The sequence below is a fragment of the Protopterus annectens genome, chromosome 2.part1, assembly GCF_019279795.1.
Source record: "Protopterus annectens isolate FY-2018-M chromosome 2.part1, PAN1.0, whole genome shotgun sequence".
NCBI classification, from domain to species: Eukaryota; Metazoa; Chordata; order Ceratodontiformes; family Protopteridae; genus Protopterus; species Protopterus annectens.
The window spans coordinates 41,354,907-41,369,504 of NC_056729.1; the positions used below are offsets into that span (position 1 = coordinate 41,354,907).

At 39.4% G+C, this 14,598-nt stretch overlaps 1 protein-coding gene across 1 annotated transcript in view; it reads right to left on the reverse strand.

Annotated features, from left to right (window-relative positions):
* LOC122794819 (alpha-2-macroglobulin-like protein 1) overlaps positions 1-14,598 on the reverse strand; it is a 989,874-nt gene that overhangs the window by 276,444 nt on the left and 698,832 nt on the right. Inside the window, exon 18 of the mRNA XM_044063423.1 lies at positions 13,790-13,922. Within this exon, the coding sequence (XP_043919358.1) occupies positions 13,790-13,922 (133 nt within the window). The remainder of the gene's footprint in view (positions 1-13,789; positions 13,923-14,598) is intronic.

Sequence of the window (14,598 nt, forward strand, 5' to 3'; positions counted from 1 at the left end):
GAAAGATGCAAATGTGAAGTATGTCATTGATTCCTCATAGGCATTGCTTATTTCCCAAATAATAATGCTCTGTATTGTATGTCATCATCCAAACATTTATGTATTACTGTAATTATTTTCTTCACACTGTAGAGCTTTATAGGACATGAGAGCTTATATAGCACTTTTTAATGTATAGCTGGTTGCAAGGTCATCATAAAGTGTGACTGGGCATGTGTTAGGGCACTTTCTTGTGTGTTTGTGTTGTCTACATGCTTTTATGGTAGTGTTCACTGTAGTTTCCTGTGAGCATGCCCAGTATAATAAGTAGGTGCACTCCGTTTACAAAAAGAGACCTTGAACTAATGAAGTGTCATCAGATCTGTGTTGTCATTTGTCCCTTGTTTATTTTGAGTGTTATTATATTACTGCTTTGGCTTTACATGACTATGCAACACATGGTTGTTTAATCCATGTTTAAAGGTAATATACCCCCTTTTTTATGGTTGCAAATGGCAACAAATGGCAAAAACATGTCCCTTTCTGATATGCATTATACAATAGCTGTAGGGCTCATTTCTTCTTGCTTAGACATGATGAAGTGAATACAGCAGTACTGTCGGTTAACACACATGCTTTCCTGTATATACATATCATATTCAATAAATGCATTCTATGGAAATAGCCCCTAATGTATCTACTGTCCTTGCTGTTATCACAGCTCAGCATGTTATTAATATTTATATCACATTTACTCCCTGTTGTTACACTCCTTTTTTACATGTCCGTTTTTACTTATGGGCATAGGTCAAGAATTTTGAACAGGATTAACTATTATTACAGCAATATAAAAGTATTTTTGTTAAAAATGTTTCTTTGTGACATATGCACATTTGACTGCATTATCTGAGTACATTTTCTCTGTTTACCCTCCCCTATTATTTATTTCTGCACTAATCCCATTGCATTTGATGTACATTCTCCTTATTTAACTTCCCATGCATCTTACTTCTTTTAATCAGCTTACCTTTACTTTGTATAAGCTGTCCATGCATGCTCATATAATGGGTTTCCCTACAAGCAAGCAGTTTAAATTACATTCTGTCCTCAAGCTTCGCTGCACCATTTCACGGCAACCAACACTTCTGCTGGACATGAAAAGGTGTTTATAAACATGTAAGAGAGATGAGCTCATGCTGATGCTCATTGCATTAATATGCTTAAGTTATGTAGGCTTCGTGCAAAGTCTTCACAATTGTTAATGAATTTCGCTGTGTGTTTTCTCTGAATTTGAAGCTGCAGATATTAATTGAAGACATTTTACAGTCCACATTGCATATCAAGTGGTTCCCATGCTGTTAAGTGCATTAATCAGTGTTGCTGCATTTATTTGATATGTTTGTAAGTGATTTTTCAATGTTACAGCAAACAGCAACGTTTGACAGGCTATGTGAGTCGCCCTGAGCTTGTAGTAGTCACTCTTGTGGCAGGAGTGTAATTGCTGCACTTCTGTGAATGGTAAGCACTAATAAGTCAACGATTTGGCTGTTTTTAATTGTTTTTTTCCCTGTTTATTTTATATTGTATAGAGCTGCCCTTAGTGTAAAGCTGTTAAAAAGTGCACTCCATATGTGCTGGAAATTTCAGTTATAATTTTGTTAATAAAACCAACTCAGCCTAATCTTATCAGTAAATAGTCTGCTGCTACATATACGTGCAATATCTGTGCATACCTGCATAATACATAGAGGTAAGTACGTAGTATCTGAAATGTAACCTTTAGCGCCCCCTACTGGTACATTGTACACCTTAGGTCACAATTGCTACAAATAAGCTCAACTCTATGGTTACTCAAGGATAATAAGTCATGTTTGTCACAGACCGAGTTACATATTAAACAGGCATTCATACATAACTCCCAACCCGCTAGCCAGAAACTATCTCAAAAGAATGGAAATCTTTGTTTAAACTTTGCAACTTTCTGTAATCAAATCAGGTTTTACTTCACACTGGACCAAATGGAAAACAGGTTTACTTGTCTCTCGTTGCCAGCTTCATATCATTAAGTATCCGAAAATAATATACCAACTAGCTTATGCCCACAGAGAGTGAACGCTTACTAAACACAAATAACTGATTGTTTGTGAGAGGTGCAAATATTTATGAGGTATGGAGGCCTTAGTCTCACAAAAAACATTCAGGCTGTGAGCATCTCACTAACCACATGCCAACCCTCATACATAATATAATGTTATATACTGATGCTTATGCTATAAACAAATCCACACCTAAGCCTTCTAGACTCACCAGGATTAAGTCTAAGCAAAAATCAAAATCAAACATTGCATTATATAACATTGCAGCTTTAATAAATAGTAAATGTGAAGCAAAGGGTCTTAATTCTAGTACACTAGAATTTCCACAAACAAAAATGTTTTTCTGATTGGTGACTCCAGAGTAAAGCACACAGATTCCCCACTAAATTGGCTGGACAAAGACATGCTGATAGTGAATTTATTTTCAGGTGCCAGGATCTTAGACATCCCAAAAGCCCTTATAACCCTTTCATCACACAGATATAACTGCAACATGGTAATTCTGCATGTAAGGATGAATGACTTGGGTAAAAAAAAAAACACATTAAGAGAGATGCAGAATGGTACATCTGAGCTCTATATGCATGTCACACATGCATCCAAGACCCTGATACTAAACAAAAATTTCCCTTCACCATGAATGATATCTCAGCACAAAGAAACAAGAATCAGCTTCAACAAGTGGGTAAATAATTGGTGTCACTCTAGAGGCATCTAATATATGTCACAATGGAATGAAATTCCTGACAGTCTTTCTAGCCTTCCAAGGGATGGTCTGCACCTCTCATTCAATGGCTTCTGTATACTGGCTAAAGAAAAATGGAACCGTCTCCCCACTAGCATACAAAACACATCATCCAAAGAATTCTTTAAAAACCCCATCAGGCAACATCTCAAGCAAAGTAGGCAGTGCCATGACTGCTCCCCAGGCTAGTGAAAGTGGATAAGGTACACATACTAAACCTAGAGTACTTGATAATAGTTTTCACTCTTACTCACAAACACTGGCTAATGTACCATGTATTTTTAAAAACACGAACACCGAAACCGTACCAGTCACAATGAGTTTAATGCTCCAAAATGCGAACAACTAAGCGCTTTCACCAAGGTAAAAAAAACAAAGGCATCCTCAGAGTTGTTAGTACAATTACATTCTCCACTTTAAATACTCATTCAAATAATCAACAGCCAATGACAATTAAGTAATTAGCACTTTAAAAACACACTAAAATTACAAAACGATTTTTTTAACAACCAATAGGTTTTCATTACACATAAAACCTCATTCATTAAATCTTTGAAGGAAGTACAATAATACTAGAATTAGTGATAACTATAAAATACACTAATACATTCTCCTAGTCATTATTTAACCACTTAGACACACTAAATAGTAATAGTAATATTACTTATTAAAACACTTTATTGTGTTTAATTTTCAGGAATGGCTTTATTGAAATAAAATCATTCAAACCTGGGGGGGTTGTAGCATTGGTCCGTAATTTCCACACAGACTCACGGGCTTCCAATGCTGATTCCCAATCACCCCCCCCATACATTTTCAGCCATTCTATCAATGATAAAGAATATAAATTTGTTAAAACTGACACACCTAATAGAATGAGAATAAAGGGCATTGTGGGGGTGTTTGTTTTTAATCGCCCTCACATGTTCACTAATCCTGTCCCTTAATCACCGGGGAGGTCTTTCCGATGTAAAAACTGGGGCAGGAAAGACAAGTTGCCACATACACCACCCTCTTGGTACTACAATTACACTTCCCTGGACATTTCACAAAAATACACTAACCTCTAATACTAACATAGGGCCCATTATTTATATACTTACAATTCTTCCAATTACCACATTTAGACATATTTGAAAAATATCTATTGTGATCAATTTGTCTCTCTAATATATTTTTTATATTTTTACCCCTACTATAAGTTATTTGAGGTTTCGCACCCACTACTGAAACCATATCCACTTTCAGAAATAAATTCCAACTTCTTTTTAATATATTAATTATTTCAGGTGACCTTTCACCAAATTCTAGAACCATAACATCTGAGTTGAAATTTTCCTTTCTTCTAAACTGGAAGTCGTCCCCAGCTGTTAAAATAGGCGCAAAACTAGATCTTCTTTTGTTAACCATCTCTTTTTTAATTTTAAATAATAACTTGAGGGGATAACCTCTTTCAAGAAACATCCCTATTAAATTATACATCTCATTCCTAAAAACTACTTCCCCGCTCGTCAACCTTGACACTCTCACCATCTGACCTTTGACCACACTATGTTTCTGGCACGGTTTCGGTGTTCGTGTTTTTAAAAATTTGGTTTTGAGGGTCAATGACCTGATTTGGTTTTGTTTTTTTAATGTACAATGTATGTACTGTACCTGTGTACTATGTATGTATTCTACCTATGTTCCAAATTTCAGCTGTACACCGCAAATCTATTAATTGCCTTTATTTTTAAATTAATATTTTCTTATTTGCTCTCTCCACTGTAACTGTTGATGTGCTGCATACCACTGTAAAAACATGTCTATTGTAATTTGTGTGTATACTGATCATGTCTAAATATCTAAATGTATCTGTAATTTTTCTATGTGGAGCCTTTCTGCCCGGGCCTCTGCTAAAAAGGGCCTTTTCGGCTCAGTCAGACACCCCCGGTTAACGAATGTAAAATAAAATAAAAAATAAAGCCTTTGGTGTCCCAGAAGTACCTAGTTTTAGGCAAAGTTTATTTAATGACCATTCCGACATATTAAACACATCAAAATAAAAACATGATCAATTAAGATGACTCTGCTCAAAACCAAAAGTATAAACATCAAGCTAACCAAACTTAAGGAACTTCTGCATTTGGAGGGCATTCATATATGTATACTCACTAAAACATGGTATATATCCCAAAAACGTACTCCCTCCATACCTAGGTTTAACAGCAACCATGCAGTCAGACCCCATGGTAACTTTGGTGGCATGCCCACATTTCTCAGAGACTATATCCCCTTTAGACGATTCCCAGAGACCCACAAATGGAACTTATCAAAGTCAAAATCACACTAAACAAAATCAACTGTCAGTTTATCCTCTGTTATAGTAGGACATCTTCCATAGCCCCAGGAGTTCATGTCAGGCTCTTAAACTTCATGGATGATCTCCACAAAAATAAGAACTCCGTCATTCTGGGATACTTTTATCACTCACCAATTGAATGGAGTACCTATAACTTCAACTTAGGAAATGCACAGATGTTTTCAGAGCTAATAAATAAAACTACAATGAACCAGATTTATTGTACCCCAAATAGAAAACAAAATATTCTTGTCCTGATGCTTATAAATGTAGAGTCGTTATGTACAACTCTGTTAGAAACTCCCTCTCTGATTAAGTCTGACCATAAACTAATACCCTTTTCCCTTCAAGCTATCAAAACACCCTGAAACCATTATATCAGAATTCAAAGACACCACACACCCAAATCTCATATTCTATGATGATGTCTCAAAATTCACTTATAACAACATTATTCTAGATATCACCTCAACAGTTAAATTCACAAAGGAGTTTTATACCCACGTGTATAAATGTATAGAATTGTCACTCTGATTAAGATCCAAACATAATGGCAAATTTAAAAGCAAACCAACCTGATGGTCAGGCAAAATCAATAAAATCTACAATAAAATGAAAATAAAACTCTGTAGAGTATACAACAGATCCAAAGTCCCTCAAGTCAAGGAAATGTTAGGAGTTTGGCAAGGAAAAATCAGAAATCCTTCTTTAGTTATACTAAAAAAACTAATAAAAAGCACAACAATGTACACCACTCAAAGCAAACTGTAAACCCTAGAAGGATGCAGTGGGTATTGCTGATATACTAGCAGATTCATGCAGTGCAAATTTCACTACTGAGATGAAAACACACATATACTTTTATGCACACGTACTTGTTTCTTTCAAAGCACTTATCATCACCAAGGAACATGTGCTGAAAGTGCTGTCCAAGTTAAAGAACACTTCTTCTGTGCAACCAAATAACATTCCTGGCAGTTTGCTAAATAGTACTAAACATGCCCAAGTAGTCCCTCTTGATAAGTTATTTAACCCAAGCCGGGCTACAGGCACAGCCCCAGAAGCATGGCAGAGAGCACTGCCAATACTTCCCTATAAAGGAGGACTTACTACCAACCCTGGAATCTACAGGCCATCAATCTGGCCAGTCTAATTTGTAAGGCCATGGAATGCATTATAACAGACTTGCTTAACACAGACATTAAAAATCACATCGACATAGATCCATACCAATTTGATTCTCTAAAAGATATATCTTGGCTAAAGAATCTGGTAATTTTTATTTAAAGCATAACACAAGCTGATGACAGAGGTCACACTGTACAAATATCCTACCTTGATTTAACTAAGGCATTTGACACAGTTCCCTCATGCTAGCACAATTAATAAACTAAGCGCATTACAAACACATCCATATGTGGTAAGATGGATAACAAATTGGATAAAATATAGAATCCAGATTGTGAGGGTAGTGGGACCAACATCAGACAATATAAAGGTGGCCAGTGGTATCCCACAGGACTCAGTGATGGGGCCAGTGGTGTCCCACAGGACTCAGTGATGGTACTTCTTTTGCTTACACCTACAGACTAAAAATCCAAGAGCTGTGGCTAACCAAGTTTGCAAATGGCTGCAAACTGGAAGTTATTGTCAAACTCCACTCTGATACAGAACCTTTCCAGAATAATCTTATACTTGTAAAAGCCTGGTGTATTGAAAATGGACCTACATTAAGTGCTAAGAAATGAAAAAAAATGCTATATGTGGCAGACAGTTTTTCCAGCTAGCAACAACATTGATAATAGTCCTCTTAAACACAAAGTTATAGTTAGATAGCTGGAAACCTGTGTTTGGCAAGTTTTTACATCTCTCTCAACTTTCTGGTTAGAAGCCCAGTTTTGCACTTGTTTCCCACGTTTCCTGTAACTAGTCCAGCCCAGATACAGACTTGCTGTATCCAGGAATGTTTGTAAGCTTCTGAGTGATGCCAAAGTCTGCTCTTCAATGTTTCCCTTAGATCTGCTAGTTCCCTCCTCTCCTGCACTTATACTAGCTTATTAGTCTAGCACTTTACCAGACTTCTTGTAGCAATTATTGTAGCACACAAAAGTGCTACCAGCACTAAACATTCTACAAGCAAACAGATCCAGTACTTATTATCAATGCCCACCCCTCCAGGCATGCCTAAAGGTCAGTTCCCTGTGATTTCTCCTATTAACCTGGTGAACTTGGGTATCCTGAGGCAGTGTAGCAAATGCCTCATGTACACCGACAACCCTCTCCTCTTACCTCCCAACACACAGACTTGCAAGAGATGAACTTATATATCCAAATTGGAAGCCACACACTCTCCAGCCAAGACCGGAATAGCTGGTCAAGAGGAGAAGGTCAACACTTGCACCACACCACATGGAACACATAGCCCTCCAGATCACACACCAGCACTGCCTTCACATAAAAACACAAACCACACACTCACATTTGCTGAGGCTCTCAATAAAAACCTACCCAAGCAGCAAAGACCTCCAAGGCAGAAACGCACTCGACCACCACAACACAACACTAATCACAAGATACATAACTCTCCTAAACAGTGTGCCACTCAACCAAAGCCCCTAAGGCAAAACAGCATGCCCAACACACTAGTCATAGGTGACTCGATAGTGAGGCAGACTGATGTTCCACTCACTAGGCTGAATAAGGAGAAAGTAAAAGTCAGCTGCCTGTCAGGTGCCAGGATCTGCCACATAATGCATGCAAGCACTCAGGTCCCTCAACAACAGGTACAGATATGACTCTGTCATTGTACATGTGGGTGTGAATGACCTGAGATGTACCTCCCTGGGCTACATGAAAAGAGACATGGAGGAGCTCTCTGATTATGTAGCCCAGATGGGTATGACCCTAGTCCTGAGCAGTATCCTACCATCACCCAGAATGATACCACAGTACAAGCAGAAAATGATTGATTTCAACAATTGGCTAAGTTTCTGGTGTCATTCTAAGGGGATCCAGTATCTGTCTGCCTGGGATGACATGATTGACAGACCTCAATGCTTTGCCAGAGATGGCCTGCATTTGTCACCCCTGGGCTTCCAGATACTGGCCAAGGCTCCTGCCACCCCTATAGTGCCTTTTTAGGCAGGGTTCCAAAGACCAAATTACCACCAAATGCAATCTGAGGGTCATGCTGCTCAATGCTAGAAGTCTAAATCTCAAAATGCACTCGCTCAAAGCACTCCTTAAAATGGAGAACATCAACATTTATGCTGTAACAGAGACCTGGCTCAAGGCAGCAGAAAGCACCTCTGAATTACCAGGCTATAACTCATTCCACACCTTTCGGCCCCAGAACTTGGACCGAAGCTCCAAAGGCGGTGGTGTTTTCATATTTATAAAGGATGTGCACACCTCCAGACTGGTAGCCCAACATAAAGCATCAGAGATACTTTGGGTGTCCCTACCAAATGGCACACTACTACAGTCATCCCTCTCCACAAAGGATGAGTGACTACAGACCCTGGGAACCATCGCCCCATTATCCTGACAAGTCTGATATGCATATCCATGGAATGCATCATCATGGACCTAATAAACAAGGATACAGGGAATCTCCAAACTCTGGATCCCACACAGTTTGGTTTTGTGAAGGGTAGATCATGCATGCTCAACTTGCACAACTTCGAGTCAGTCACCAGAGCTGTGGATGAAGGCAAGGTGGTTCATACAGACTACCTTATTCTGGCCAAGGCTTTTGATACCATTCCCCACTCAGGAATCAAAGAAAAACTCACTAAGCTAGGCACCAACCTCTATATCACTAGGTGGGTTGCAAACTGGCTCACAGACAGAATCCACAGTGTGAAAGTAGCTGACTGCAAGTCAGACTGCTGACTAGTTATAAGTGGAGTCCCACAGGGTTCGGTCCTGGTTCCTATCCTGTTTGGCATCTACTTCTCTGAAGTCCAGGCCAACATGAAGGGACTCTGGCTGACAACGTTTGCAGACAATTGCAAGTTGGGAGCTATTATTACCTCCCCAAGTGATGTTGACATCTACAGAATGGCCTCACTGAGACCCAATGACTGGTGTCAGATCCATGGCCTTAAGCTCAATGCCAAAAAAATGTGTCGTCATCCCCCTGTGGGAAAAATCCAGTTCCCATGAATTGCCATATTGATAGTAGTCCACTGAACACAGAAGGCATTATAAGAGATCTGGAAACACAGGTTGACAACAACCTCTGTTTTGATCACCCCATTGCCACTGTGGTCAGAATGTCCTTCTATGTGGCACATATCATTACTAAGGGGTTTGCATCCAGGAAGGAAGAAAGAGGTAAATGTCTCCCTCTACTCTTCCCTCATTATGCCAAACATTGAGTACAATGCCCATTTTGGCATGTACCTCATTAGACACCTGCAACAACTGGAGAGGCTGCAAAAGTACCTCACAAAGAGGATCCTAGGCCTTAAACACTTGTCCTATATGGACAGACTCAAAAAACTCCAACTATTCTCTGTCGCATATCACCTACTTAGAGCTGGTCTCTGCTTGACTTACAAAGCCATCTCTGGCCCAGCTCTGTTAGAAATGTTACATCTAAAGAAATCCCAATCCCTCCACACCACATGCTCCAGAGACCTCAACCTCATTACCACAATTAACAGAACATGCTGGAGGGGCAGGTTCATAACCCAGAGACTGCTCATGCTATGGAATAGACTTCCCATACATGTCAAGCAGAGCACCTCGCTGACCCTCTTCAAAAGAAATCTTGATGAGTGGATGGAAAACAGAAAATTCACCCCGGAGAGAACTCCAGTGGCTCTACTCGACAGGCGCACTGGGAACTAAGGCCAGGTAGCACTATGCCAGGGTAATCCTATGGCTAGGTTTGCAAAGGCCCCAGGGCTATTAGCCTAGTACACACCTATGAACCTATGATAATTCCCTTTCCTTTGATTACCATGTAGCAATGGTTGTTAAGAAATCCTTTTATCAGACACAGCAAATCACTAAGAGAATATCATCTGTTAAGATGTTATTGTACCCTTGCATTCAACATTCATCATTCCAGTTATAGAATACTGTGCTCCTTTCAAGATGTACCTCAACAGATTTATTAAACAGATGAAAAGACCCCAGAGGTTCCTAACAAAAAGAAGAATTAAAGGCTTAAAATCCCTAAGCTATCAGCAAAAATTAGAAGCACTGTCCCTCTTTCCTGTGTCTTATAGTCACCTCAGAGGAAACCTATGGCTTGCTTTCCGAGCAATCAGGGATTCAATTCTGGGATCTCTTGTACCTTTGCAAATCAACCAGTCCCACAAATTCCAGAGCAAGGGATCTAACACTGCTTCAGCAGATCAACAAAAACAAGGTTGAGAGATTAATTCATTGCACAGCTCCCCTCTCATCTCTGGAATACACTCTCCTTACAGATAAATCAGTGTGGTACACTATTTTACTTCAAACAGGGCCTGTAAAATTCCAAATCCCAATCATGTCTGGCCTAGTCCCCTTTGAGAGGGGAAGGTACAGTCTAGGGTACAAACTGCCAAGGATATACTGTCACAAGACCCAGTAGCCTTGAGGTTTGTATGAGTCTATGATACCCTATTAAAAGTTCAAGACTTGGAAGTGAAAGTTCTGAAACTGTAGAAATATGAATGTAAGTCATGAGAAATAACATTAAAATGTAAAAGTTGCTGCTACACATTAAATCTTTTTTTTGGTGGACAAGTTCCCCTACACCTTCCACACTGCTGATGTTTACACTAATAGTGAGATCTCTTTACCTCTGAGAAAAGGGAATTCTCTAAGATTCAGTAGATTCAGGCAGTATATATTTCCTGCAATCACACATAAATTTCCAGAGTTCTGAGGACTGAATTTACAATTAATCATTTAACTTATAATGGCAGTGCAAGTCAGTCTCTTTGAAATCAAACCAACCAAAGATGAAGGTGGCATTATTGTACCTCTCTATTCTCCCTTATTTTTATTAACTACATGGTTGGACAATTACAAAGGAAAAAGAAACACCCTGCATGGATAAAAAACAAAAATAGTTTAGAACAACTGCAGCCTTGTAGCCGAGCCAATCAGTGTTAAAACATTCCAGGATTTGAACATTGTGGGAGTTGGCATTGGGGAGATTCAAATGGTAATTAAATATTTAGGGGCTTGACATTGAAGAGATTGCATTAATACAGTCACAAATAGATGAATTATAGATTTTGCTATTTTCAAATATTGCAGGTTTCAGGAGTGTAGGAAAAAATGGGAGATAGAAAAGACCGACCAGGTTAGGAAGGAATACTGGTTGACTAACAAATAAGCTAAGAAAGAAGTTGCAATAGCAAAGATTAGGGCATTGGAGACACTCTACCAACTTCTGGAAAGTGACTCAGTAGGTGGCACAAAGAAACTATATCAGGTGGCAAGGCAAAGACAGAAAGATAAAGAAAATAGTCAGACACTCTTCATAAGGGATGCCAGCAAAAACCTACTCACCAGTCCACAGGACATCAAAAGCAGATAGGACTATTTCCAACAGCTTCTGAATGAAGAAAACCCCATAGAAGTTGTACTGGCCCAGAAACAGCTAATGACGAGAGAAGAAGAGGAGCCCACCCTAGAAGAAGTAAGAACAGCACTAAGGAAAATGAAGTCAGGGAAAGCAACAGGCTCAGATGAGGTTACAGCAGATATGATAAAGATGATGGGTGAGACAGGAGAGAAATCTCCTGAGGGTACTCATAGCAGTGTGGAGAGAAAGGCATATTCCAGATGACTGAAGAATAAGCATACTGATGCCAGTGTACAAGAACAAAGGAGGCATCCACAACTGTGGGCAGTACAGAGGCATCAAACTCCTATCACATTGCATGAAAGTTCTGGACAGGGTGACTGATAAACGGATACACAAAGTAGTAGAATGTAAGATGGGAAATGAGCAGTTCGGATTCAGATCATAGTGCAGCATAATTGACCCAAAGTTTGCAGTGAGACAGATACTTGAGAAGAAGTTAGAGATGAGAAGAGAGTCCAGCTGGGCATTTCTAGACTTGGAGAAAGCATATGACAAGGTCCCAAGAAAGCTGATCTGGGCAGTACTGGGGTGGTTTGATGTCTCAGAAACATTGGTAGAATTAGTGCAGGCTATGTACAATGACCCATTGACTCAAGTACAAACAATGTTCATCCTCACAGAGGGGTTCCCAGTGGGAGTGGGTGTACATTAGGGATCGGCTCTGAGCCCACTGTTGTTCATACTGGTGATGGGCTACATTAGCAAACAGGTCAGAGGAGAAAGATCAACAAAGTTGCTGTATGCAGATAATGTGGCAGTACAGGCAGACTCTGAGCAAGAACTTCAGCAAATGATGGAGGAATGGAATGCAAAACCAAAGGCACATGGGATGAAACTAAGCACAGATAAGACAGTGGTAATTGCAGCAGATTGGGGAAATTAGAAAAAGCTGATAGGGATAAAAGGGAAGATAGAGGAACAGGTAAACACCTTCAAGTACCTGGGAGGGGTGGCTGAGGGGAAGGAAACTCTGAATAAAAAGGTCAAAGCTAGAATCAGAGGGGCTGCAGCCAATGGCATGGTGTCTCAGGTGTAGTCTATGACAGAGGAATGCCAAAGAAACTGAAAAGCAAGGTGTATAAGACAGTGGTGCAACCAGTACTACTTAATGTTACAGAAACATGGGCAGTAAAAGCAGAACAGTTGAAGAAGCTAGAGGTGATGGAAATGAAGTGCCTGAGAAGGGTGGTAGGATGTACACTGTGGGACAGATGAAGAAATGAGGACATAAGAGCAGAAGCCAAAGTAGCTCCAATTGCAGAAAAGATCAAATAGAACAGATTACGGTGGTTTGGATACATATGCAGAAAAGCAGAAAACAATCTGGTGAGGAAGATTTGGGACAGACAGGAAGAAGGTAAGAGGAAGTGAGGACATCCAGCAAAGAGGTAAATGGATTTTGTGAAAGAAGATCTGTGACAGTCAGGCATGAGTGTTGAAGAAGGCAGGAGTGTAGCATTGAATCAAGAGATTTGGTGACAGTTAACATGATACCCCAACCCCATGTAGAAAAAATGGGAAAAGGGAGCTGATGATGATGATGATGATCTGTTTAACCCAATTCAGGTTTGCAGGCAACCAGAGTCTAGCTTGCTACTATTCCTGAAATAGGTGTCAGCCTGCCACAGGATGTATATACTCCCACTGCCACATGGTATACACACTGACATGCAGTTTGAAAGGGTGTCAAATGACCCATTCAGATCTTTGTGATGTGAAAACACTGGGGTAAAACGACATGTGGATACAAGGAAGTGATGCAAACTCTGTATAGAAGGCACCGCATGGTTTCTCATTTAACATATGTAATACTTAAACAATTTGTAGTTAAATGGACATCTTCATTCCTTCTCTGCCAGCTGTTTTTAAACTCCTCTAAACATTCATCAGTTTATAGTAATATATATTCTGAGTGAGGAATCTGCCATGAAAACAGTGGTATGAAAAATGCTTTCTTAGACAAAAAATGTTTTTTTTCCAAAAGAAATTGCATAACAGTCTGCTACTAAGATAAAGAAATAAGTGCTTACCCAATCTTCTCCAGCCGCCAGAGCCAAACTTCACTAAAGTCTGTGCGGGCCTTGTTTTCACCCCCATTATTACTAGATTCATCTGGACCTTGGAGTGCCTGCATTTTCATTCGTTCAGCTACTGGCTGCAGTCCTGACTCAACAGAAATGTCATTTATTTGTCTTAAGAAACAGTTCATTGGTTTTCATAATATACACATGAAGTTTGCAATACCAGTTACCATTCAGAGAAAAGCTCGACATGAACAGGTAGGTTATTCCTGCCACTTATCAAGAATCTAAGTCTGTTAGATATGAATGTTGATGAATATATGGAGAAGAAATTTTCATTTACAATAATCACCAGTCTGTGGCTCATAAATCATGCAGAAGACAAAAGTAACCTGAATACTGCTGGGTGCAAAGCAGGGAGAATTTCTGGAGCATCAGTGTGCCTACTGCCTGTTAAAGGTAATGACAGGAACTCACTATAGTGCAATGTTCAAGATTTATGATTATGAATCACCATCCAATTCCACCTAGGCCTCTCTAATTATATAATCTTTAGCAAAATGATTTCCAAATATGTTATCTTAGTAACTTGATGGATCTGTTCTTTTGAGGCCAGCATTCTTAATCTTAACAAGTACTTGGTACCTAATACAGGAACTTCTTAATATTGTCTGTTCTATAGCTCCTGATGGTACAGAGAGAGAACGGGAAAGTAGGCATGAAATCTCTGCATGGGTATATACATTTTTGTCAGCATTTAAAAATAACTGAATTAAACTAAAAGTCATAAATACTATCCAGAATAAACAGTTCTATAT